At 29.3% G+C, this 26,645-nt stretch overlaps 1 protein-coding gene across 2 annotated transcripts in view; it reads left to right on the top strand.

Moving 5' to 3' along the window:
- The window catches only part of LOC656506 (puratrophin-1), a 73,247-nt gene that overhangs the window by 11,105 nt on the left and 35,497 nt on the right, over positions 1-26,645 (top strand). For both annotated transcript variants that reach the window (XM_008199260.3, XM_015978797.2), the window contains exons 2-3: positions 8,137-8,226; positions 25,502-25,619. In XM_008199260.3, the coding sequence (XP_008197482.2) occupies positions 8,137-8,226; positions 25,502-25,619 (208 nt within the window). The remainder of the gene's footprint in view (positions 1-8,136; positions 8,227-25,501; positions 25,620-26,645) is intronic.

Genomic DNA, 26,645 nt, shown 5'->3' on the forward strand with positions numbered 1-26,645 from the left:
AGATAAAAAAAAACATAAATTTATGTTACAAATGTCTATTTTTTAGAAAATGTTGCGAAATAATTTCGATCTAAAAGATTAAGATTAAAGCCACTTTTTTGACTAAAATTTAATGTTTTTAAAAATTTTGTACAAAAAAATATAGATCTCTGATTGAAATAATATAATTTTCACCTATTCTTAGCAAAATGTTGCTAAAAAGCTCGATTTTTATCTCAAAAACTTATTTAAAACTTTGAAGAACGTAGAATTTACTACATTTTCAGTCTAAATTGGCGAAATTTCGGTTCGTTTTGTACAAAATTCAAGTTTTATTTTGAAATTCTGGTTAAAAGATAATTGAAATAATTTACTTTGCACTAGCTTTCAGCGATATGTTTCGAACAAAAACATACAAATTTTTCTCGAAATTTTTATTTTATAAATCTGTTTTAATTTAGAAAAAGGCAAAATACACCACAAACAAACAAAATACAACATAGCAAAATTTCGGTTTGATTTTTAAAAAATTTTGAGAGCTAATTTCTTTAGAGGCTGTAAACTGGACATTCGGAAAAGATAAAAAGAATTTTTATTCGAATAAATTTAATGTCCTTCGTCAAAAAAAAACACATTTTTTGACCAAACTTTTCTGTTTTTCGGATTATTTTTGAAGAAATTTCATTCGAAAACGAGCTACATTGAGAGAAACTATCACAAAAATAAAAAACCATAAATTTTGTTACAATGGGTCTATTTTTTACAAAATCTTGCGAAATAATTTTGATCTAAAAGATCACGATTAGGGTCACTTTTTTGACTAATATTTAATGTTTTAAAAGTTTTTGTACAAAAAATATAGATCTTTGGTTGAAATAATCTAATTTTCATCTATTCTTATCAAAATGTTGCTACAAAATTGGCGAAACTGCGGTTTGTATTTTACAAAATTTCGAGTTTTATTTTGAAATTATGGTTAAAAAATGATTGAAATAATTTAATTTGCGTTTATTTTCAGCTATATGTCTTGAACAAAAGCAAACATATTTTTTTCGAATTTTTTTTTTATAAATCTGTTTTAATTTAGAAAAAGGAAAAATTCACCCAACATAGCAAAATTTCGGTTTGTTGATTACTAAAAAATTTGAAGAGCTAATTCCTTTACAGGCTGTAAACTGTACATTCGAAAAACGCAAAATTCGCAGAATTTTCGGTCAAAATTAATTGATTTATTAAAAAAAAAAGAGTTTTATTTTGAAATTCTGGTGGAAAGATAATTAAAATAATTTAATTTAATAATAATAATAATAATGATTTTTTTACAAAACTATTCTGAATAATAACATGAGCCAATGCAGAAAACCTCTTCTGTACTTACTTTTTGAATTTCATCAATTTTTTCCAAACTTGTGATCTTACACATGAAATTTTTTAACAGAATATTCGATTGATAAAAAGTTTCTTTAAAAAAAAATTGGTAAATTAAATTTCAAAGGTTGTAAATTTGTCCGACCATAAAGTAAATAGAAAACAAATATTTTCGTATAAATTCAGGCTGAATTCTTAAATTTTTGATAAAGTAACAGATAAGCATTTGGTAAATGTACGAAACGAAACGGATACTAAAAAAACTTTCGCCTTAGACACTTAATGGTTTTTACCAAAAACGTCTCCACCTGGCACATTTTTAATTTTAATAATATTTTTCCAAATTTATGTGTTTACATGAATATTAACACCTCCGAATCCAGGTTGATGTTTATCACTTTCATCAAACCACAATTAACATTTCGCTTCTTTTATCTCCTCGATTTTGACCCAAAAATGCCCAAAACCGTTGATTTCTTCACCTCCTGAAATGTCACCAAGTTCACATTGTCACACTTGGTCCATTTTCGTAATTTACGGCTCGTTTTAAGCGCAGATTTTTCAATCTCTCTGTAATAATAAATCATCGCCTCATGTATCATAGAACTGTTGTGAATGTCGGCCATAACTGTTCCCGTCCAAATACGGAGTTATCGTGTCGCATCGGTTCAACTTCTAACACGACTTAATTTAATTAAAATACTCCGTAAAAGTGCAATTAAAATGATTTACACACAAAAACATTGCTGAGAATTTCGAGATTTATATCGGCATCAATGAATTATTCATGCGATTGGACACCAGATAGTTATTGATTGGATATTTTGCCATTTATCTGACACCCGGACGAAAATAAATATTTGCTGAAGCGAAAACCTGAGAAAATAACAAAGACACCCCATTTGGGAACGCTGGGGTGAGAAAATAAATACGCAAAAGTTATGTTACAACAGCCAACAAACACCACAATTATTATTATTATAACTATCAGCAAAATATTAATTAAATCTTTGACAATTTTTTTGGCTTATTTTTGAAAAATTTGTCGAAATTATTACCTTTTTGCATTGAAAACGTTCTAATAAAAAGCAAGATTAAAAAAAAAATTTTTGTGATTTTTCAGTACTATTTATTTAAGTAAGTCAAAAACGTGTTTAAGAACTTGAAAAAAGTAGGAGTAACATTTTTTGTCCATAATTTGCAATTTTTCAGCTTATTATTATAGAAATTTCTCTCAAAAACAAAGGAAATTGAGTGAAACTAACATCAATTCCCATTTATTTTTAGATTTCTGGTGATGTTTTAACAAGTTTTTGCAAAAAATGTCTGTAAGATGTCATTAATTTCGATCTTCGGTAATTTTTATTGAATTTTATTAACAAGACTCGAAGAATAAAATATTAGCCATATTCAGTCTGTTTTTGATAATAATTTACAAAATTTCTGCGAAAATGGCGTTCTGAATAAAAAAGGTAAGATAATTTTGGATTTAAATTGTTGATTTTTCTAGTAAAATCTTGGGGAAAAAACTAAAATTTTAGTTATAAAATGTCCTTAAAAGAACAAAAAAAAATGCAGAGATAACATTACTTTTAAGCAAAATTGGTGGTTCTAAAAAGTTTTTGTACAATAAATAAATTTCTGATTAAAATGGTTGCAAAAATCAAACTTTTACTTAATTTTGGCGAAATATGTTTCTATAAAAGGTTTAGTTTCTATTTTAAAAACTCTTTAGAGATTCGAAAAACGTAGAATTCAATTATTTTCCGTTTAATTTGATGAAGTTTCCGTTCTGGTTGTAAACCGTATCAAAACGTTGAAAAAAAATCAAAAAGAATACATTTATTCGACTAAATTTAATAATTTTTCTCTCCGTTTTTTACAAAAAGTGAGAATATAACGTCAAACATCTACTTACTTGTTATGAAAATATCAAAATAACACATTTTTTGATCAAATAATCAATCAAAATAACAAATTGCGCGAAGTAATTTCATCCAAATTTTTCGAAAAAGTTTTGTTTTCACTTTAAAAGTGTGCGCAAACAACGAAAAAAAAATAAAAATAATGAAAAATAAATTAAAATAATTAAAGAAAATGTTGGCTTATTTTGATGATCTTACGGTTTACTCTCAACGAAAATTTGCAAAATAATTATAAATTTCTAACTGGAAAATGTATTACAACAGTCAAAAAAACCACTTTTGACCAAACTTTCTTATGAAAAATGTTAGTTTACAATAAATTTTTGTTCAAAAACGAGCTGAATTACATGAATTTCGATTTAAAGTCGTGATTTTTTAGCTAAATAAAGCTAAGTAAAAATCCTTTGTAACAATAACAAAGTTTTCTGCTTTTTGTTTTATTTTTTACCTTCACTCAAAGTGTTGAAAGACTTTTAACTTGCAAAAAACTAGTTATAGTTGCTGCAAAAATTTTTGGACTAGCTTTTAGCAATTTCCGGGTTCAGTTTTGTTCGTTTCCGGTAAAATCCGGAGCTTTTAACTTGTGTTTTTTCATTTTCCTGTAAATTGTCTGTTTTCTGAGTTATCGGAATACCACAGTAAAAAATGTGAAAAAGCTCGTTTTAACGAGTTTCTACCGCATCGTGCGCCTCGGTAGTACTTCCTCAACACATTTAACATGAAACAGTAGAAATAGAAACGACCTGAGGCTACGAGCCCGCAATTAGCCTTTTTTTCTTTTCTGTCTATACCTTCACCGGATTTTTCTCCCCGGACTCGGCAGAATTATCAGTAAGTGAGTGTATAAAAGTTTAGTATCGAGATGAGTAAATTACACTTAACACCTTCACTTACAATGTCGTATTTAATATTTGACAGGTGCATTCGCACGCGAACTGTTGCTTGATTAATCAAATCTAAAGGGAAAAGAATGTGCAGATGTGAAAACATGCAATTGTGCAATTAGTTGCTTGTTTATCGGTTTATTGCCGAGATAACATGTGATGTATTAGCGGCTGCTGAAAATTCGTGTTTTCAGGATCATTAAGCGAAAGACTTGACCTCAAAGAATGATACGAACATCAATATTTATCCACGAGAAGTGTTAGTTCCGCAAGTTAAATACATTACAAAACCATTACTAGAGGAGATTAAAACATCACGTTGAACGATTTCTACCGTGGTAATCGGTTGTGTTTCTTCAATTGGAAGGATGTTAATGTAGGTGTTAACTCTCGGACGGTTTCTTTGTTGCCATAATACCATTCAATGAACAGCTTTTCATGAATTTATTAACAAAGCTTCTTGAAAAATTTGTTTTAAGCTGCAGAATTTTTTGGTTTGGTCACAAAACGTCTAAAATTTAGGTACAAAAGTTAGGAGAGTTTCCAGTGATATTTTGTACCAAAATAACAAAAAAAACACACACAAAAGTTTTTTTCAAGTGTTTTAGCACATTTTCCAGCGAGAAACCTAATTATTTATATATTATATTGATTTTTTCGAGAGTTTAACCATTTTTTTGGTAAAAAACACTTTTTCCGTTAATTTTTTGTACAATCGCTGGTTATTACATTTGAGTTTGATTCTTACGACTATTTTGCAAGATATCAAAGTTTTTTTTGAATTTTTTTCAAAAAAAGCTAAAAAACAAGTTCGTTGGATAATTGTGTTTTTTTTTTAATTTTTAGCACCTTCCGAGAAACAGAGTAAAAAATCCACTAAATTTAGTTAAATAAAACATTCTTTTTTCTTTTCCGAAATTTTACCATGTTGTGTGATTTTTGTGTTTTTCGAAATTTAAACACATCCTTGAAATAAAAGTTTAGGCTTTTTTTTAAAACAACCGCTGAAAGTTTAACTAGAATTTTAAAATAAAAAAAAAATTGTAGAAAAAAAAGTTTTGGTTAAAATTGTTTTTTTCGAAATTTTGGTAAAGAAGACCGAAAAAGTACAAACAATTTTTTTTGGGTTATTTAAATTTATTTTTTCTGTGCGTTTGAACTGTGTTGAATCGTGTCAACACTTTATTTGAATTATTTTCAAAAATAAGCAAAAAAAACAGTAAAGTTTGCTCGGTAAAAATGTGTTATTTTTATATTTTTTATATAATTTTTTTCATAAGGAAACACTGATTTGAAGTTCTATTTTTAGTTTCTTCTGAGAAATAGAATAAAAAGATGTATCAAATTTATTCAGAAAAAACATTTTTTTTTACTTTTCCGAAATTTTAGCATGTTATGTGAATTTTGAGTTTTTCGAAATTTAAACACATCCTTGAAATAAAAGTTTAGGCTTTTTTTTAAAACAACCGCTGAAAGTTTAACTAGAATTTCAAAATAAAAAAAATTGTAGAAAAAAAAGTTTTGGTTAAAATTGTTTTTTTCGAAATTTTGGTAAAGAAGACCGAAAAAGTACAAACAATTTTTTTTGGGTTATTTAAATTTATTTCTTCTGTGCGTTTGAACTGTATTTTGCCAGATCATGTCAACACTTTATTTGAATTATTTTCAAAAATAAGCAAATAAAACAGTAAAGTTTGCTCGGTAAAGATGTGTTATTTTTATATTTTTTATATAATTTTTTTCATAAGGAGACACTGATTTGAAGTTCTATTTTTAGTTTCTTTTTTTTATTTTTAACTTTTTTTTCGAAATTTTTCTAGAGAAAACCCAAAAAAGTACAATTTTTTGGGGTTATTTAAATTTATTTCTTCTGTGCGTTTGACATTTATTTTGCAAGACTATGTCAGTTTGCTCGGCAAAAATGTATTGTTTTTATATTTATTATCAATATATATTTTTTTAAAGGAAACACTGATTTGGAGTTCTATGTTTAGTTTCTTCTGAGAAACAGAATAAAAAGATTTACTGAATTTATTTAAATAAAACATTTTTTTTTTCTTTTCCAAAATTATACTTTGTTGTATGATTTTTGATTTTTCGAAATTTAAGCAGGTTTTTGAAATAAAACTTTAGGGTTTTTTTGAAAAAAATCGCTAAAAGTAAGTGCAAATTAAATGATGCTAATCATCTTTTAACCATAATTTCAAAATTAAACTCAATATTTTGTAGAAAACAAATCAAAATTTCGCCAATTTATACAGAAAACTGTACGTCAATTCTGCTTTTTTCTAAACTTTAAACACGTTATTGAGATAAAAACTAAGTTTTTTAAATAAAATTTCGCTAAAAGTATGTAAAAATTAGATTATTTCAACCAGAGATTTATTTTTTGTACAAAAACTATTAACAAACCTTCAACTTTTTTTAGTGAAAAATAAATCTAATTCTTATTTTCTTGAGCATTTTTAAGCTGAAATATCAAGTTTTTTCAAAGATTTATGTAAAAAAGACCGATAAATTACCAATTCAAACCCAAAATTAAATATTTTTGACTTTTTCAGCACCTTTTTTAGCCAGAATCAAAATTATTTCACAAAATTTTGAAAAAAAAATGAAAATTGTCAAAATTAGCATAAAAACAAAATTCAGTGGAAAATCATGTCCTGTTATTGAGCTAAAGTCAAAAGTCAAAAATCAAAAAATGAAGTAAAAAATTATTTAATTTTTGCCTTTCTTGGGTTTTTTCTCTAGAAAAAAATTACTAAAATTGATTAAAAAATCACCAAATTTGATCGAAATTAGCAGAGTTTTGTTTGTTTTTGAACCTGAAAATCATTTATTTTATAAGATGTTTTTGGCAGGCCTTAAAAACCCAAAAATATTTTGAAAGTAATGTTATTTTGCCTGTTTCACTCAATTTCTTTGTTTCCGAGCTGAAAAATGACAAACTTTGGTCAAAAAGTGAGTTATTCCTAATTTTTCTAAGCTCTTAAACACTTAAAAAATCACATACAGTAAAACCTCTCAACAACGGACACCGATTACAAATTGTCCGTTGTAGAGAGGTGTCCGCTAATGGGAGGTGAAAATTTTAATATAGGTTTTGTTACGTTCCTACAAAAATGTCCGTTGTGAAGAGGTGTCCGTTAAAGGAGGATCAAAACGAAAAATCAATCTTTGTACCCATAATGTCGCTAATAATAATTTTATTTTGGTAGAATGCATAAAGAAAGCAATATTTTTTCCGATATTGTTCCAAAGACATGAAAAATTAAGTGTAGGTCAATAAATAATTTCTTGTTTGAAAAGAAACAAATTTAGTAAGGTTTTGTATTATTTCTTTGTAAGCTTTCTCTGCCTTACTATTTCAATTTCAATAAATCTTTGAAATGGAATATAGTATTATTTGATCAAGATAAGAAAACATTTACGTGTTCTTATTCAATAAATTCTTCCGCGTAAAATTTTCCTGTACCTACTACTACAAGTTAGATATTTTTTAAGTACTTGTATTAACAAACAAACTTCTTCTCCGCCTAGAAAGTCAATTAGTAAATTGTTCAGTGCGAAATTTTTGCGCCCCACTTTATATTTTTTTGTAAATATTTATTTGCCGAATGGACCGAATAAACCCTTTGTTTGCTAACCGTCTTTTGTTTGTTCGCTTGGCCCACTTTATTTCTTTTAAATCAAGCCAAGCACTTTAATCGAATTACAAAAGCAATTAATGTCACAATGAATCACACACTCGTTCTTTATTTAATAACAATTTAGCATTTTGTCCCGTCAATCAAATAAAACCGCAGCTGTTTTAATTTCCAACTGATTGACTCAACCCTAAGTAAACAAGTTTTCATTTTCTACCTCGAGGAGCTTTATTACGAGTAAAAGTTTCAAACGATAAATCATGACCAGTTAAGAAAGCGCCAACTTTATGCGCAAAAATCAGCTAATTTTTTTATTAAAATTTTTTTTTCCAGGATCTTCGAACAGAAAGGTTGAAATCTCCCGTCCAAAAAGGATAACGGACCTTCCGGAGAAGCTCCTCATGTCTGGGATCAATTTGCCAGGTAATTTTGCTTGTTCTGTGTAATTATCGCGCAATTACGTGGCCATTAAGCCGAAGAGACAACAATTCGGACCACACAGACGTTTGTGATTTTACGATTCATTCGGTAACGGGATTTTGGAATTTTGTGAAAAAATCACAACTTGTGAAATTGAAACTGAAGAAGAACAGCTTTGATGCGGAACTCGTAAAAGATAATGGTATTTTCTGATATATGGCTGTGATTAAATGTTTTCATGGGATGGTCACAGGTTACTGTTTACCGTTTAATACGTGGAAATTTGCATTTATTATGGTAACAATTATTTAGGAAATTTTTTTTTAATTCGTTCCCAGTATAACGTTATGCGTTGAAATTTACAACATTGTTATTTGGTTGTATGATTACGTTGTTTTCTTTTAACGTTTATGTTACGTTAACATTTTGATTCTTTTTAGCAATTTTAATTACGTCAAAAATATATAAGTGGAACTATTTGGGTCTAAACCAATGTAAAATGATCCGGGGAATCGATTGGCGCCGAGAAAATCGCCAAATTCCCAATACTTTTTTAGTAACGAATTTTTTAATATTTTGCCTATTTTTGCTTCTATTTGAAGTTTTCTCGAAAACTATTAGTCGTAGAACAATAATCTTTTTTGAAAAAGATAGACAATTAAAAGAGCTTTCCAACGGTAGTAAACTTTATGGGGTTATTTCTAATAGTTCCGGAATTATTGCTCGATAAATGTTCCGGATACCGGAAATCGACCAAAATCTCGACAAAATTGGAAAAACGAAAATCTTTAAAATCAAACCTATTGACTTTTTTCGTACTTCTAGCAACTTCAGAGGGTTGTAAACGCATAGAAAAGTCCACAAAAACTTTGCTAGAGTGAGTATTAATAAAAAAAATTACCATCTTTTGAACGGAAAATTAGCAAAAAATTTCAAAATTTCAAATTTCGTGAAAAGTTGGTATAATACGTAGAATGAGCCGTAGAATTCAATGGAATAAACAGTTTTTCTATTAGTCTTATAGTTTCCGAAAAAAAAGTCAAAAAAATGTTAAAATTTTCACTTTTTGCAATTTTAATCCCGCGATTACGGCGAAACTATTCGACTGGGAGCAATACGGTTTGTTCCATTGTAAAGAGCAGATCAAAATCTATCAAATGGGATGGGTTTTCGCAAAAATTATTTTTCAAAATTTTGGATTTTTCGGTGACACGGGGGGGTGTTTACACATTTTTCAATTTTTTTATTTTCTCAATTACGACAAAACTGTTAAAAAAAGTTGAACTATTTGGGCCTAAACATATGTAAAGTGATCCGGGGAATCGATTGGCGTCGACAAAATCGCCAAATTCCCAATATTTTTTTAATTATGAATTTTTTAAAATTTTACCTATTTTTGCTTTTATTTGAAATTTTCTCGAAAACTATTAGTCGGACAACAATCATCTTTTTTGTGAAAGATAGATAATTAAAAGAGCTTTCCAACGATAATAAATTTCATAGGGGTATTTACAACAGTTCCGGAGTTATTGCTCGATAAATGTTCCGGGTTCCGGAAATCGACTAAAATCTCGACAAAATTGGAAAAACGAAAATCTAAAAAATCAAACCTATTGACTTTTTTCGTACTTCCAACAACTTCAGAGAGTTGTAAATGCATAGAAAAATCCACAAAAACTTTGCTAGAGTGAGTTTTAATAAAAAAAAATTACCATCTTTTGAACGGAAAAATAGCAAAAAATTTCAAAATTTTAAATTTCGTGAAAAGTTGGTATAATACGTAGAATGAGCTGTAGAATTCAATGGAATAAACAGTTTTTCTATTAGTCTTATAGTTTCCGAAAAAAAAGTCAAAAAAATGTTAAAATTTTCACTTTTTGCAGTTTTTATATAGCGATTACGGCGAAACTATGGGACTGGGAGCAATACGGTTTGTTCCATTGTAAAGAGCAGATCAAAATCTATCAAATGGGATGGGTTTTGGCAAAAATTATTTTTCAAAATTTTGGATTTTTCGGTGACACGGGGGGGTGTTTACACATTTTTCAATTTTTTTATTTCCTCAAATTACGGCAAAACTATTTAAAAAAGTGGCACTATTTCGGTGTAAACCAATGTAAAATGATCCGAGGAATCGATTGGCGCTGAAAAAATCGCCAAATTTCTAATAGTTTTTTAGTTATGAATTTTTTAAAATTGTACCTATTTTTGCGTTTATCTGCAATTTTCTCGAAAACTATTAGTCGGAGAACATTGATCTTTTTTGAAAAAGATAGATAATTTAAAGAGCTTTCCAACGATAATAAACTTTATAGGGTTATCTCTAACAGTTCCGGAATTATTGCTCGATAAATGTTCCGGGTACCGGAAATCGCCCAAAATCGCGACAAAATTGGAGAAACGAAAATCTTAAAAATCAAACCTATTAACTTTTTCGTACTTCTAACAACTTCAGAGAGTTGTAAACGCATAGAAAAATCTACAGAAACTTTGCTAGAGTGAGTATTAATAAAAAAAATTACCATCTTTTGAACGAAAAATTAGCAAAAAATTTCAAAATTTCAAATTTCGTGAAAAATTGGTATAATACGTAGAATAAACCGTAGAATTCAATGGAGTAAACTGTTTTTCTATTCGTCTTATAGATTTCGAAAAAAAGTCAAAAAAATGTTAAAATTTTCACTTTTTGCAATTTTTATACCGCGATTACGGCGAATATGGGACTGGGAGCAAAACGGTTTGTTCCACTGTAAAGAGCAGATCAAAATCTACCAAATGGGATGGGTTTTAGCAAAAATTATTTTTCAAAATTTTGGATTTTTCGGTGACACGGGGGGGTGTTTACACTTTTTTCAATTTTTTTATTTCCTCAATTACCACAAAACTGTTAGAAAAAGTTGAACTATTTGGGCCTAAACCAATGTAAAATGATCCGGGGAATCGATTGGTGTCGAGAAAATCGCCAAATTCCCAATAGTTTTTTCATTATGAGTTTTTTTAAATTTTACCTATTTTGGCTTTTATTTGAAATTTTCTCGAAAACTATTAGTCGGCCAACAATGATCTTTTTTGCGAAAGATAGATAATTAAAAGAGCTTTCCAACGATAATAAATTTTATAGGGGTATTTACAACAGTTCCGGAGTTATTACTCGATAAATGTTCCGGGTACCGGAAATCGACCAAAATCTCGACAAAATTGGAAAAACGAAAATCTTAAAAATCAAATCTATTGACTTTTTTCGTACTTCTAACAACTTCAGAGAGTTGTAAACGCATAGAAAAGTCCACAAAACTTTGGTAGTGTGAGCATTAATAAAAAAAAATTACCATCTTTTGAACGGAAAATTAGCAAAAAATTTCAAAATTTCAAATTTCGTGAAAAGTTGGTATAATACGTAGAATGAGCCGTAGAATTCAATGGAATAAACAGTTTTTCTATTAGTCTTATAATTTCCGAAAAAAAAATCAAAAAAATGTAAAAAAATTTCACTTTTTGCAATTTTTATACCGCGATTACGGCGAAATTATAAGACTGAGAGCAGAACGGTTTGTTCCATTGTAAAGAGCAGATCAAAATCTATCAAATGGGACGGGTTTTAGCAAAATTTATTTTTCAAAATTTTGGATTTTTCGGTGACACGGGGGGGTGTTTACACATTTTTCATTATTTTTATTTTCTCAATTACGACAAAACTGTTAGAAAAAGTTTAACTATTTGGGCCTAAACCTATGTAAAATGATCCGGGGAATCGATTGGCGTCGACAAAATCGCCAAATTCCCAATAGTCTTTTAGTTATGAATTTTTTAAAATTTTGCCGATTTTTGCTTTTATTTGAAATTTTCTCGAAAACTATTAGTCAGACAACAATGATCTTTTTTGTGAAAGATAGATAATTAAAAGAGCTTTCCAACGATAATAAATTTCATAGGGTTATTTACAACAGTTCCGGAGTTATTGCTTGATAAATGTTCCAGCTACCGAAAATCGCCCAAAATCGCGACAAAATTGGAGAAACGAAAATCTTAAAAATCGAACCTATTGACTTTTTTCGTACTTCTGACAACTTGACTGGGCTGTAATATCATAGAAAAGTCCATAAAACTTTACTAGAACGAGTTTTAAAAAAATATATATACTATTTTAATTTTTGTGAAGGTAAGAAATTTTTGTTACTACTGATTGCTTGACTCCTTCTAACGCCAACCACGTAAATAATCCCCAGCTTAGTACCTCTGTACTTAATTGCTTGCGTCATAAATCTCCGATCATTTGGACTTATGCCAAAACAGACCTAATCACTGTTACGCCACATCTTGATCCCATGTTGAAGAAAACGCAACCGAATCTGACGCAACAACAGCGTATAATAACTCCCTCGGTTTCGGCGTGGGCTCTTCTGGAGCAAACACAAGCAATCTCTTATCTCTTTGCCTTCATTATCCTCATCATGATGAAAGAGCAATAAAATGTAGGCCACACAGTTATCTCTCGCTGTGAAAAATCATCGATCGCGCCAATGATCAAAGCACCCATCCGCGGTCAATTGGCTCCATGCCATGGGTGTGGGTGAACTCTGACATGGCGCCGCCGCTTCCGCATTGACGATGGGCTCCAAAGAACCATCAACTGGGTCACAATGCAATGCACAACTCAATCAAGTTGCCTGTGCACCTGACCCATGGCCACTTGATTGAAAGTAAGTTTGCGAAAGTAAACAACTTAACAATACCATCACGAGACGAAGGGCGTGACGCACGACCACAACCAATTGGAAGTAATTGTTTTCGAAATGGGACGGTCTTTCCAGAAAAATAAAATTCTGTGTTTTTGTATTACCATCCTCCTAGCGTGAAGTGATTGATTAATAAAATATCTTGGGAGATATCAATCGTTAAAAAATTGCCCCTTTTATAGAATAATCCTGTATAATTGAAGTAATATTTGAATAATTCCAGTTTACAAAGCATTGACTTATTTCATAAAAGTATAGTTTTTAACTTCAATTGAGAGGTCCAGTGTACAGGATTATTCACATATGGGCCGCAACCCAAATACATTTTTTTGTGAATAACCCTGTATCATACGACTTGAAAAAATACAAAATAACTCAATTTTTCTTTTTTTATTAAAAAAAACACTGATATATACTCAGTGAATCAATTTTAAATCAACTTGTAATTTCAGCTGTATTGTCAATTTTGTCTGTTTTGCTAGACCAGAAAAGAACAATTTTGTGTCAGTTTATCGTATAAAATTACCCACAATAATTATTAAGTAATTTAAGAAAATTTCAAAAAATCCACTATAATTGACTAACCCTGTACATAACTGACCCACTTACCGACGTACTTAATGACTCAAAAATCAGTGTTTATTATTAAATATTTATAATTTTTTTTTCTTCCCCATTCTAATAATATTACTCAACTGAAAATATCTAACAATATTAAAAGAATAAGGCTTGAAAATAACAACTGACTGAACTTTTTTGGTGAAACAAGCGATGTTTCAATGATGTTTTCTGCAAAAATTACGTTTCATTAAATCTTTAGTTTTTATTTAATTAATGATTTTTTTTATTTAAGCATCATTTGTGTATTAATAATAATTAAGAATAATTAATAAGTTCATTACTTGAGAGCCGACTTGTTCTGAAAAGATTCGCGTGTATAGAGAAAAAAATTAAGCATGTAATTACTAGTTTTAGGGATTTTGCGTATAATCAAGTCATTTTTAATTTTTTTGTTTTTAATTAGAACGAACATTTTTGGTGCTTCTGTTCGTACTATAATCTTTTATCTTTCTGGCAAGTATAAATATAAGTTAAAAACATTTTTTTGTGTTTATATTGTATTTGTTGTCACAGTATTAACAATAATTAAAAATAATAATAATTTATTATTAAAAAAATTCTAAAACCATCACTCTTTATAAAAAAAAACAAAAAGATAGAAAAAAAAAAGTGAAAGGTTCAGTATACAGGATTATTCTCATAAGACTCATAAGACTCAATCAAAATACAAAGTACAGATACTGATTACAAACTTGAAAATCAAACCATAAGTTCAAGTAGACACCTATTAATTAATTATGACATCGTAGCAGGAATCTTTAGTTACTTTTACTTGGTCAGGTTCGGAGTTTTATGTGAATAACCCTGTATTATTTCTGGCACTTTAAATTTCGAAAAATACAAAATATTTCCATTTTTCCTCTTTTTCAAAAAACACTGACATATACACAGTGAATTAATTATAAATCAAGTAGTAATTTCAACTTTTACTAGATATATATTGTCAAATTTGTCTTGACTGTTTTTCTGAACTTTCTTTATGAACTATCACGAATAATACTTATTAAACGAGAAGTTTTATATCAATTTATCACATAAAATTACACACAATAATTATCAAATCATTTAACAAAATTTCAAAAATACATTATATTTGACTAACCCTGTACATAACTTATCCACATACAGTAATATTCAGCGACACAGAAATCAACGTTCTCTATGATTTTCTGCATATGTTTATAATTTTTCCTTCTCCATTATAATAATATTACTCAACTAAAAATATCTAAAAAAAATAAGATGTGAAGATAATAAATGATCGAAGTTGTTTGATTTTCTGGTCTTAATTGATATTTTGTGTAAAAACTACGGAAAAAAAAATTGCTAGCACCAAAGTTACGTTAGTTTAAATTTTTACTTTTTCATTTAATTACCGACTTTTTAAGCATTCTTTGTTTTAAATTGACAAAGAAAACAGTAATTAACAATATTTGTTAATAAATTAATAACTTATTACTTGTTATAAGGAATTGTAGGCAAATTCTGAAAAATTCACATGTATTATACAGAGTGCTCAAAAACTGGCGCACCAACTCAGTGGTACGTTATTGAGAAGCAAGTGCAGACTACGGGAAAAATGTTGAAAAAATTCCTAAAGTTATATTTTAAAAAATCTAGAGCTACAAACTTATTGTGTTAACTTCTTTAGTTTTCATTATTTTTTTATATTTTTATTTTTCATACCAGGTAATCGTTCCGTAACAAAACGATGAATAATTATTTTTAAATTTATTATCAGATTTTAGCAGTTTTTTTAATTTAAAAAAATTAAAATTCATCCAAAAAATCACAATGTCTAGATGTGCCAACACTGGGAATTATTTCCTAGGAAACTGTTTCAAAAATAATTTATTTTTATTGTTGCTCAAATTCTATTGCGATCATGACTGTTAGACAACGTTGCCACATATCACTTACCTAAAATTAGTTATTTATCAATAACTTTAATACAAAGAATTTTTTTACTATTTTTACCATTATATGTAACCACTTCTCTACCACACACCATTGAGTTGGTGCGCCAGTTTTTGAGCACGCTGTAGAGAAAAAAATTAAGTATGTAATTCTAATTATGTATTAATTTTGATTTTTTTTTTTGTTTTTTTTCTTTTTTCTTTCCGGTAACTATTATAAAAAATACAAAATTCGTCACTTTTTTGGGTTTAAATTGTACTTTTTCTCACATTAATTATTGTATAAAAATATGTAAATCCATGGCACTCTTTTTAAGAAAGGGCAAAAACAAAAAATGAAGTCGATTGTTTGTAATTCTGATTATCCATAACTTTTTTATTACATAATATTATGACCAGAACCGTAGAATAATTAGTTTATTATTAATTTATTACATATCTTAATTTATTGTCTTTTCTACCCTTTGTCTTAACTCTAATATAATTAACAAAAATTACAAAAAAACAAAATATTTTTAGATTTATTTTCAAAACTATCTAAAATCAAATCCTTAGTCTTAATTGATTGTTCTCTTGCTATTTTGTTTTTTTTTGTATTTTTTTACTTTTTGCCATTATTATCATTTTCTTTTCTTATTACATATTAATTTACATTTTTTAATTTTTTCCTTTTACGTGTAAGTTATTTTTAGTTATTTTTCGGTTTATATTTAATACTAGTTTCTAGCTGTTTGGTATCTTAATTTTTTTTTACTTTTAATTTTAAGATTTTAACCAATAAATATATATTTTTACGTTCGTTATCAATGGAACGACAAGGTTTGATGGTTTTTTTGGTGCCTACAAAGCCACCAATCGACTTCTTAAGTGTGTTAGTTACACTTTTAGCCTTATCACCAAATGTTCGAATGGTTCTTTTATCGTGAAATTAGCATTACAAGCGGCGATATGCTTTAGCGAATCTAACAATAACCGTTGTTCGTTGGACAAGTGTTCAAAAGACTTACAAATGTGGAACAGTAGTTGGTACTAAACCGGCACATAACAAATACAATCCGATAAAGTCTACAATTAGTACAACAAATTCCTGTTATTCTCAATTAGAAACAAACGCGAGGGCGTATAAGTACACAAAGGCAGTGCGATTAGGAAATGGGAAAATCACGTAGTCCGTGCACGGCCTTAAACTGGTTCAATGAGTTAATAAAAGGCGATCGAACAACAACAATGCAAAGAGCTTTTACTTCATCTGCATAACACAAACTTTGAACGGCAAAAATTTACGCAAAAATGCAAAGCGAGACAAAACAGTGAAAGGAGGCAGACAATACCGGCCGAGATAATAATAGTAATAACAACAATAACACAAACAAAAAGATCGCTTTGAAAACAAACTGTATTGTATTTCACTTGCTTAAAATAAACACGTTTTTCCGTTCTTTTTCCAGACTAGGTGGTTTCAAATTTTTCTTCAATAACAACAAACAAAAAATTAATTTCTTTTTTTGGTGCTTTTATAACGGTGTTTCTAAAATTTTTAGGATTAGAAAACTAAACACATAATGTTAAATATTAGTTACTTGAAACTGTTCTTGCTTCAGTTTATAAGGGATGATTAATATGAAACTAATATAAAAAGTAATAAACTTTTTTTGACTTTTTTATTGTATTTCCTCATTTTTTCATTTTCTTGTTTTACGTTTAGTTTAAACTTAAACCCAAAAATCAGAAACTTTTTTAATTGTTTTGTTGTTTTTTTTCTTGATTCTTTTATTCTACTTTTTGAAGTTTTTTGTATTTAAAAGATTTAACGATTGAATTATGATCTCTTTACGTTGAAAAATTGGCAAAAATAAATTCATTATCCTTGTCGTGACAACAGCCTTATTCACTTTATAAGGGATGATTAACATGAAACTTTAAACACAAAAAAAAACATTTTTGACTTTTTCTTTGTATTTTTTAGTTTCATGATTTTTTATTTTACCTTTTGAAGTTTTTTGTATTTAAAAACTTTAACGATTGGATTCTGATCTCTTTACGGTGCAAATTACAAGGAATATTTAAAAATTGGCAAAAATAAATCCGTTATCCTTGTTGTGATAACAGCCTTATTCACTCTATAAGGGATGACTAACTTAAAACTTAAACACAAAAAAACTTTTTGGACTTTTCCATTGTATTTTTTCGTTTCTTTATTTTTTATTTTACTTTTTGAAGTTTTTTGTATTTAAAAGATTTAACGATTGAATTATGATCTCTTTACGGTAGAAATTACGAGGAACATTGGAAAATTGGCAAAAATAAATTCATTATCCTTGTTGTGATAACAGCCTTATTCAGTTTATAAGAGATGATAAACATGAAACTTAAACACAAAAAAACATTTTTGACTTTTTCATTGTATTTTTTCGTTTCTTTATTTCTTATTTTACTTTTTGAAGTTTTTTGTTTTTAAAAGATTTAACGACTGAATTGTGATCTCTTTATGGTAGAAATTACGAGGAACATTGGAAAATTGGCAAAAATAAATCCATTATCCTTGTCGTGATAACAGTCTTACTCACTTTATAAGGGATGATTAACATGAAACTTAAACACAAAAAAAAAGTTTTTTGACTTTTTTTTTGTACTTTTTAGTTTCTTCATTTTTTATTTTACTTTTTGAACTTTTTGTATTCAACAAATTAAACGATTAAGTTATGATTTCTTTAGAGTAAAAATAACAAGGAACGTTGAAAAACTGTCAAAAAAATAAGGGATGATTAACATGAAAGTTAAACACAAAAAACACTTTTTTGACTTTTTGTTTGTATTTTTTTTCTTGATTTTTTATTTTACTTTTTGAAGTTTTTTGTATTTAAAAAAATTAACGATTGGATTATGATATGTTTTCGGTAGAAATTACAAAGAACATTGAAAAATTGGCAAAAATAAATCCATTATCCTTGTTGTGATAACAGCCTTATTCCCATTATAAGGGATGATTAATATGAAACTTAAACACAAAAAAAAGTTTTTTAACTTTTTCTTTGTATTTTTTAATTTCTTCATTGTTTATTTTACTTTTTGAAGTTTTTGTATTTAATAAATTAAACGATTAAATTATGATTTCTTTAGAGTAAAAATTACAAAAAACGTTGAAAAATTGTCAAAAAATTAAGGGATGATTAACATGAAAATTAAATACAAAAAACACATTTTTGACTTTTTCTCTTTGTATTTTTTTCTTGTTTTTTTATTTTACTTTTTGAAGTTTTTTGTATTCAAAAATTTAACGATTAAATTATGATATCTTCAGGGAAGAAATTACAAGGAACATTGAAAAATGAGCAAAAATAAATCCATTATCCTTGTTATGATAACAGTCTTATTCACTTTATAAGGGATGATTAACATGAAACTTAAACACAAAAAAAACTTTTTTGACTTTTGCATTGTATTTTTTCGCTTCTTGATTTTTTTATTTTACTTTTTGAAGTTTTTTGTATTTAAAAAATTTAACGATTGGATTCTGATCTCTTTACGGTGGAAATTACAAGGAATATTTAAAAATTGGCAAAAATAAATCCGTTATTCTTGTTGTGATAACAGCCTTATTCACATTATAAGGGATGATTAACATAAAACAAACATTAAACACAAAAAGTTTTTTGACTTTCTCTTTGTATTTTTTAGTTTCTTCATTTTTTATTTTACTTTTTGAAGTATTTGTATTTAATAAATTAAACGATTAAATTATGATTTCTTAGAGCAAAAATTACAAGGAACGTTGAAAAATTGCCAAAACATTAAGGGATGATTAACATGAAAGTTAAACACAAAAAACACTTTTTTGACTTTTTCTTTGTATTTTTTTCTTGTTTTTTTATTTTACTTTTCGAAATTTTTTGTATTCAAAAATTTAACGATTAAATTATGATATCTTTAGGGTAGAAATTACAAGGAACATTGAAAAATTGGCAAAAATAAATCCATTATCCTTGTTGTGAAAACAGCCTTATTCACTTTATAATAGATGATTAACATGAAACTTAAACACAAAAACATTTTTGACTTTTTCATTGTATTTTTTCGTTTCTTGATTTTTTATTTTACTTTTCGAAGTTTTTTGTATTAAAAAAAATTAACGATTGAATTATGGCATCTTTACGGTAGACATTACAAGGAACAGAGAAAAATTGGTAAAAGTAAATCCATTATCCTTGTTGTGAAAACCTCCTTATTCACTTTATAAGAGATGATTAACATGAAACTTAAACACAAAAATTTTTTTTGACTTTTTCATTGTATTTTTCGTTTCTTGATTTTTTATTTTACTTTTTAAATTCTCTTGTATTTAAAAAATTATGGTATATTTACGGTAGAAATTATAATTAACATGAAACTTAAACACAAAAAAAACTTTTTGACTTTTTCATTGTATTTTTCGTTTCTTGATTTTTTATTTTACTTTTTGAAGTTTTTTGTATTTAAAAAATTAACGATTAAATTATGGTAGAAATTACAAGGAACATTGAAAAATTGGCAAAATAAATCCAGGCTCAAATCTGGTGAATTTAGCGGCCAGCTTTGATTATACTGTTTGCCTGTCCCCGTTTTCTCCCATTCCACCAAACCGCCGATTTTCTTCCCACAAAGTGGCAAAAATAGCACTTGTGATGGTATTGTTCCTGGTCTCAATTACCGTCCCATCACACAATAGTTGAAGTGAAAACGGAGCCATTACGCCGTTGCTTCAGGTAATAAATCACAAGAATCTTGAAAATCTATAATCTCCATGGTGTAAAAATGGCCACTTATTGCCGGCAGCATCTGACATGCGACAATCTCTTGGTGTGTGTGTTGTATGTACACAGGCGGTTTGACTTTTCTCACGGCCTGTATATACACAGCCTGACCTTTGGGGACTGATTACCATAGATCTATCGCTGACTCCTGGTGCTCCCTATCGCCCACCATTACCACTGATTTTATTAAATCCATCTTACGGCAATTGCCCATCAACTAATGAAGCTATTGTGTTGATTTGGGAAAATTTGCGATCAGATCGAAATCTTCAGCAAGGGTGCAAACTGCATAGGCTGATAAATGCGATTTTTTCGCACATGTTTTGATAAGATAAGATTGTCTACAGAGGGGATTTCCACAACTATTTCATACGTTTCTAACAACACCTTTATAATTCGATACGAAAACTTGGTGTTAGAACTATTAGGACTTTTGCAACATCCTTGTTGAGTTATCAGTATTACCAAATTGAAAAATTGGCAAATCATTTAGTTTTGCAGATTGTTTCGACTATTGTTTTAAATGTTGTATTGATAAATATCGAAGCGTAATTGAAGTACAAATAAATGTTTGTCATATCAAATAATTGCGACCTTGTGTGTTTAACTATAAATTGATAGAGATAAAGAGTTGCATTTATTTTATTGTTTGTATGACTATTTTTCAAGTATTTGGATAGTTTAAAATTGACAATTGGGTCACCTATTTATGGTACACCCTCTAGACTCTTTTAATTGTATTAAATAACATTTAGAAACTGCGTCAAAAGTGGTTGAGTTTTTTTAGTTATGTAGATATTATGGGAAACAACGGAAAAATTATTAGTTGAATTAATTAGTGTAAAAAATTATAAAAATTTGCTTCGTTTGATTTGTTTTATTTTATTACCCTCTTTAAAAAACAATTTGGGATCTAGTAGGCATATAGAAGTTCATAAAACTTTGCTAGAGTGAGTTACAAAAAAAATTCATTTAAATTTTTAAGCAAAAAAATTCAGAATTTCAAATGTCGTGAAAAACTGGTATAATACAGAAAATGAACCGCTGAATTCACTGGAACAAACCGCATTGCTCTACGACTTTTAGTTTTTGAGTTATGAATTTTTTTGTTGAATTAAATTTTCCATCATGGAATGGGTACCCTAATTTTATGCAAAAAAAAATTAAACTTTTTATTCTTGTAAAAAATTGAAACAAAATGTAAAATGAGCCGCTGAATTCAATGAAACAAACCGCATTGCTCTACGACTTTTAATTTTCGAGTTATGAATTTTTTTGTTGAATAAAATTTTCCACTATGACTAATGGCTACCCTAAATTTAGGCAAAAAATTTTAATTTTTTAATTCTTGTGAAAAATTGATATAATATGTAAAATGAGCCGTAGAATTCAATGGAACAAACCGCATTGCTCTGCCAGTTTTAATTTTTTTTTAATGAATTTTTTTAGTGAAAAACTTTGATCGCCTCTGTAGCCGTAACCGTTGCCCGGAGCGGCTCCGGGTTTAGACGAAAAAATAGATAAAATTAAGCGCTATCAGACGGATTTTTGTTCGTTGCTCTAGGTCTTACAGTTTCCGAGAAAAGCGCAAAAAAAGGTTTAGATTTTCACTTTTTTTCAACATTTGACTGCCGATTACGGCGAAACTATTAAAGTTATCGAGAAACGGAAAAATGGAGGACAACCGGAATAAAAAACTCTACAAAATGGCATAGGACTCAAGGCGATATCTCGCAAAAAAATTTTCAATTTTCAAACGCCGATTACGGCCAAACTAAAAGAGCTAGAAGAAAACGGTATGTTCCATCGTAAAGAGCACATCAAAATCTATAAGATAGAATCGGTTTTATTTGATTTTGAGACACTTTAAAAATTGACCGATTTCTAGCGGGGGGGTGTTAACTTTTTTTTTATTTTTTTATTTTCTCATTTACGGCTAAACCATTCTAAAAAGTGGAACTATTTTGATTCGTACCTATGCAAAATGATCCGAGGAATCGATTGGAATCAAAAAAAGCGCCAAATTCCTAATAGTTTTTTAGTTAAGAATTTTTGCGTATTTGATCTAATTTTTGCTTTTATTTGCATTTTCTCCAAAACTATAAGTCGGACAACAATAATCTTTTTTGCAAATGATAGATCATTAAAAGAGCTTTCCAAAGATAGTACACATCATAGGGTTATCTCTAATAGTTACGGAGTTATTGCTTGATAAATGAAACGGGTACCGGAAATCGACAAAATTCGCGACAAAAATTGAAAAACTCAAACATCAAAAATTCGAACATATGAACTTTTTTTTTACTTTTAACAACTGCAGAGGAATGTAAGGGCATATACAAGTCCAAAAACCTACGATAGAATGAGATTTAAAAAAATTAAATTTTTTCACCTTTTTGAAGGTTGTGTTTTACTCAAGAAGTTTTAGCAAAAAAAAATCAAAATTTTAAATCTCGTGAAAAGTTGGTGTAATACAGAAAATGAGCCGCTGAATTCACTGGAACAAACCGCTTTGCTCTACGACTTTTAGTTTTCTAGTTATGAATTTTTTTGTTGAATAAAATTTTCCACTATGACAAATGACTACCCTAAATTTAGGCAAAAAATTTTAAATTTTTAATTCTTGGGAAAAATTAATATAATATGTAAAATGAGCCGTAGAATTCAATGGAACAAACCGCATTGCTATCTATAATATAGGATCAGTTTTATTTGATTTTGAGACACTTTTTTGTGTTAACTTTTTTTTAATTTTTTTTATTTTCTCAATTACGGTTAAACTATTCACAAAAGTGGAACTATTTTAATGCTTACCCCTGCAAAATGATCCGGGGAATCGATTGGCATCGAGAAAATTGCCAAATTCCCAATAGTTTTTTAGTTATGAATTTTTTAAAATTTGACCAATTTTTGCATTTATTTGCAATTTTCTCGAAAACTATCAGTCGGAGAACAATATTTCCAACGATAGTACACTTCATGGGGTTATCTCTAATAGTTCCGGAGGTATTGCTTGATAAATGATCCGGGTACCGGAAATCGACAAAATTCGCGACAAAAATTGGAAAAATCAGACATAAAAAAATCGGACATATGGACATTTAACAACTCAATAGGGATGTAAAGGGCATATAAAAGTCCAAAAAACAATGCCAAAGCCGTTCTAGCACTTTCCAAAAAAAATCCTATATTAAACAACATTTCACCTGTCGGAAGTGATTTTCCTCCCAAAGCTCGTCATAACAGCATTTCTTGGTCGCGATATTTAAAACGCTCGGTATATGCAACTGAGCCTTTGACATGTAATCAAAACAAACGATTGTGGAAGCAATACATTACCCACTATACGAGGCAGAAACGAATTAACAACAAAGGAAAAACAATAGCCAATGGCCATGAATCTTAACCTCCGGTTGTAAAGCTTTTCTCGGTCAAAGAATGTGGGTTTGTGTCATCGCTTAGGGTTAAAGGGGACGAATGACCATTGTCTCTCCATTCAGCTGTCAAGCCCTTACCTGCAAAAAAATCACACCCAGTTACATATTGGAGAGAATCTAAGACACATTTCTAAGAGTACCGTTCGAACAGGACTTTGATTAATTTATTACTTTGATGTCACCTAACTGGCACTTGCTGCACCTCTTATCGGTTAATTGAGCGAGTGGCTTTCAGAAGGGGGGCTGTGATTTATAGCCGACTTAAACTTTACTACTTGCATTTTTACTAAATATTGAATTACAAGAGCAATAACTATAATGTTTATGTCAACATGTGTTCCAGCCTTATTTGGTGCGAAGTAACTGCACGTTGCTCAATTTTTTCTAATTAAATTTAATATTTCGGTTTGGAAAGTTCACCATTTACCTAAATAAATAACCTCGTTGAGGCACAATTTTCGTGGCTCCTGGCGACTCCCGAAAATTTCACTTAAACTTGTTGTAATCACTCACTAAGATTGTAAATCGAGGTTTAATTTTAGAGTTTGACTGAGTGCTCAATTTTTTTTAATTCTAACCATTTACCTAGATAAATAACCCCGTTGAGGCAAAATTTTCGTGGCTCCTGGCGACCCCCGAAAATTTCACAATCACTCACTAATATTGTAAACCGAGGTTTAATTTTAGAGTTTGATTGAGTGCTCAATTTTTTCTAATTCTAACCATTTACCTAGATAAATAACCTTATTGAGGCACAATTTTCGTGGCTCCTGGCGACCCCCGAAAATTTCACAATCACTCACTAATATTGTAAACCGAGGTTTAATTTTAGAGTTTTTTCTAATTCTAACCATTTACCTTGATAAATAACCTCGTTGAGGCAAAATTTTCGTGGCTCCTGGCGACCCCCAAAAATTTCACAATCACTCACTAATATTGTAAACCGAGGTTTAATTTTAGAGTTTGATTGAGTGCTCAATTTTTTCTAATTCTAACCATTTACCTAGATAAATAACCTTGTTGAGGCACAATTTTCGTGGCTCCTGGCGACCCCCGAAAATTTCACAATCACTCACTAATATTGTAAACCGAGGTTTAATTTTAGAGTTTGATTGAGTGCTCAATTTTTTCTAATTCTAACCATTTACCTAGATAAATAACCTTGTTGAGGCACAATTTTCGTGGCTCCTGGCGACCCCCGAAAATTTCACAATCACTCACTAATATTGTAAACCGAGGTTTAATTTTAGAGTTTGATTGAGTGCTCAATTTTTTCTAATTCTAACCATTTACCTAGTTAAATAACCTTGTTGAGGCACAATTTTCGTGGCTCCTGGCGACCCCCGAAAATTTCACAATCACTCACTAATATTGTAAACCGAGGTTTAATTTTAGAGTTTGATTGAGTGCTCAATTTTTTCTAATTCTAACCATTTACCTAGATAAATAACCTTGTTGAGGCACAATTTTCGTGGCTCCTGGCGACCCCCGAAAATTTCACAATCACTCACTAATATTGTAAACCGAGGCTTAATTTTAGGGTTTGATTGAGTCGTTTCTGGCCGATTACACAGTCAATTAGATTCACACCGAGCAAACAGTTGTCATATTAGCATAATATTTAAATTCGTGTCGTGGTGCGAGTTTATTGAAGTCTTTATCAGGCGTTGTGTTGTGCTGGAAAACGGGAAAAACGACCACAGAACAGTGGTTTATTCATGACTGATTAATGAATGGAGGGAATGTTTACTGATGCTTTTTCTCCTTTTTGGATGCAGGTACCGCAGATAACGACGGAAGACCTATTGTCCTGTGCTATGCCGAGTGTGTGCTGAGGGCCGGACTCAACAAGTATGAGATTGCCAAGCTGCTGTTGTACTACTCGTCCATTCCAACGTAAGTTGACCAAATTACAAAAATTACAAAATTAATTACAAACGAAACTATAACTCCGATCGGGTCCGAGTTTTCGCCATTCAATAGAGAATTTTGAGCAGATTCCGAGGGTTTTTTTTAATTTTCTCGTAGGTGGCATAGTTTTTGAGATAAACGCAATTAACCCAGAACACCGCCGTAATCGGCATTCAAACAATCTACTAAATGGAACATATTTCGGGGAATTTTGACCATATTTCAACTAAATGTAACGTTTCAACTTGATTTAGATCGAGAAAACTGAAAATTTCCTCGTAGTTTTTGCCTATAAGTCTCAGTTTTTGAGTTATAAATTTTGATATGTTTCAAAGTTGCAAAACTAAAAACGTTTCCCAATCAGAAACTTTAACTCCGATCGGCTTCAAGTTTTCGCCATTTGATAGAGAATATAATGCAGATTCCGATGGTTTTTTTAATTTTCCGTAAGTGCTATAGTTTTTGCGAAAAATGCAATTATCGCAAAACTCCTCAGTAATCGGCTTTAGAAAAATTTACAAGTTTGACAGAATTTTGACCATTTTTGGAACTTTACGTAACATTTTATATCGATTCATATCGAGAAAACCAAAAATTTCTTCGTATTTTTGCAATTATCAACGGATTAAATAAATAGATTTTGCTTTTATTAAGGTTTTTCGTAATAAAAATTTTATATTTTTTTCGCCATTCGATTGAGAATTTAACGCAGAGTTAGAGTGTTTGTTTAGTTTTCTTGTGGGTGTTATAGTTTTTGAAAAAAACGCAGTTATCGCAAAACTCCTCCGTAATCGGATTTACAAAAATCTACAAAATGAGAGAATTTTAACAATATTTAGAATCAAACATAACGTAAAACGTTCAAATGAATCGATTTACATCGAGAAAACGGAAAATTCCGAGGAAAATTTACTCCAGATACGACTTGAAAATATTGATTATCTGAGTTTTCCAAGTTCTGGGTTTCGGAATTGTTGAGAAAAATTACACTAACTTCTAGTAGATTTTTTG

The sequence above is a fragment of the Tribolium castaneum genome, chromosome 1 (genome assembly GCF_031307605.1).
Source record: "Tribolium castaneum strain GA2 chromosome 1, icTriCast1.1, whole genome shotgun sequence".
Lineage (NCBI taxonomy): Eukaryota > Metazoa > Arthropoda > Insecta > Coleoptera > Tenebrionidae > Tribolium > Tribolium castaneum.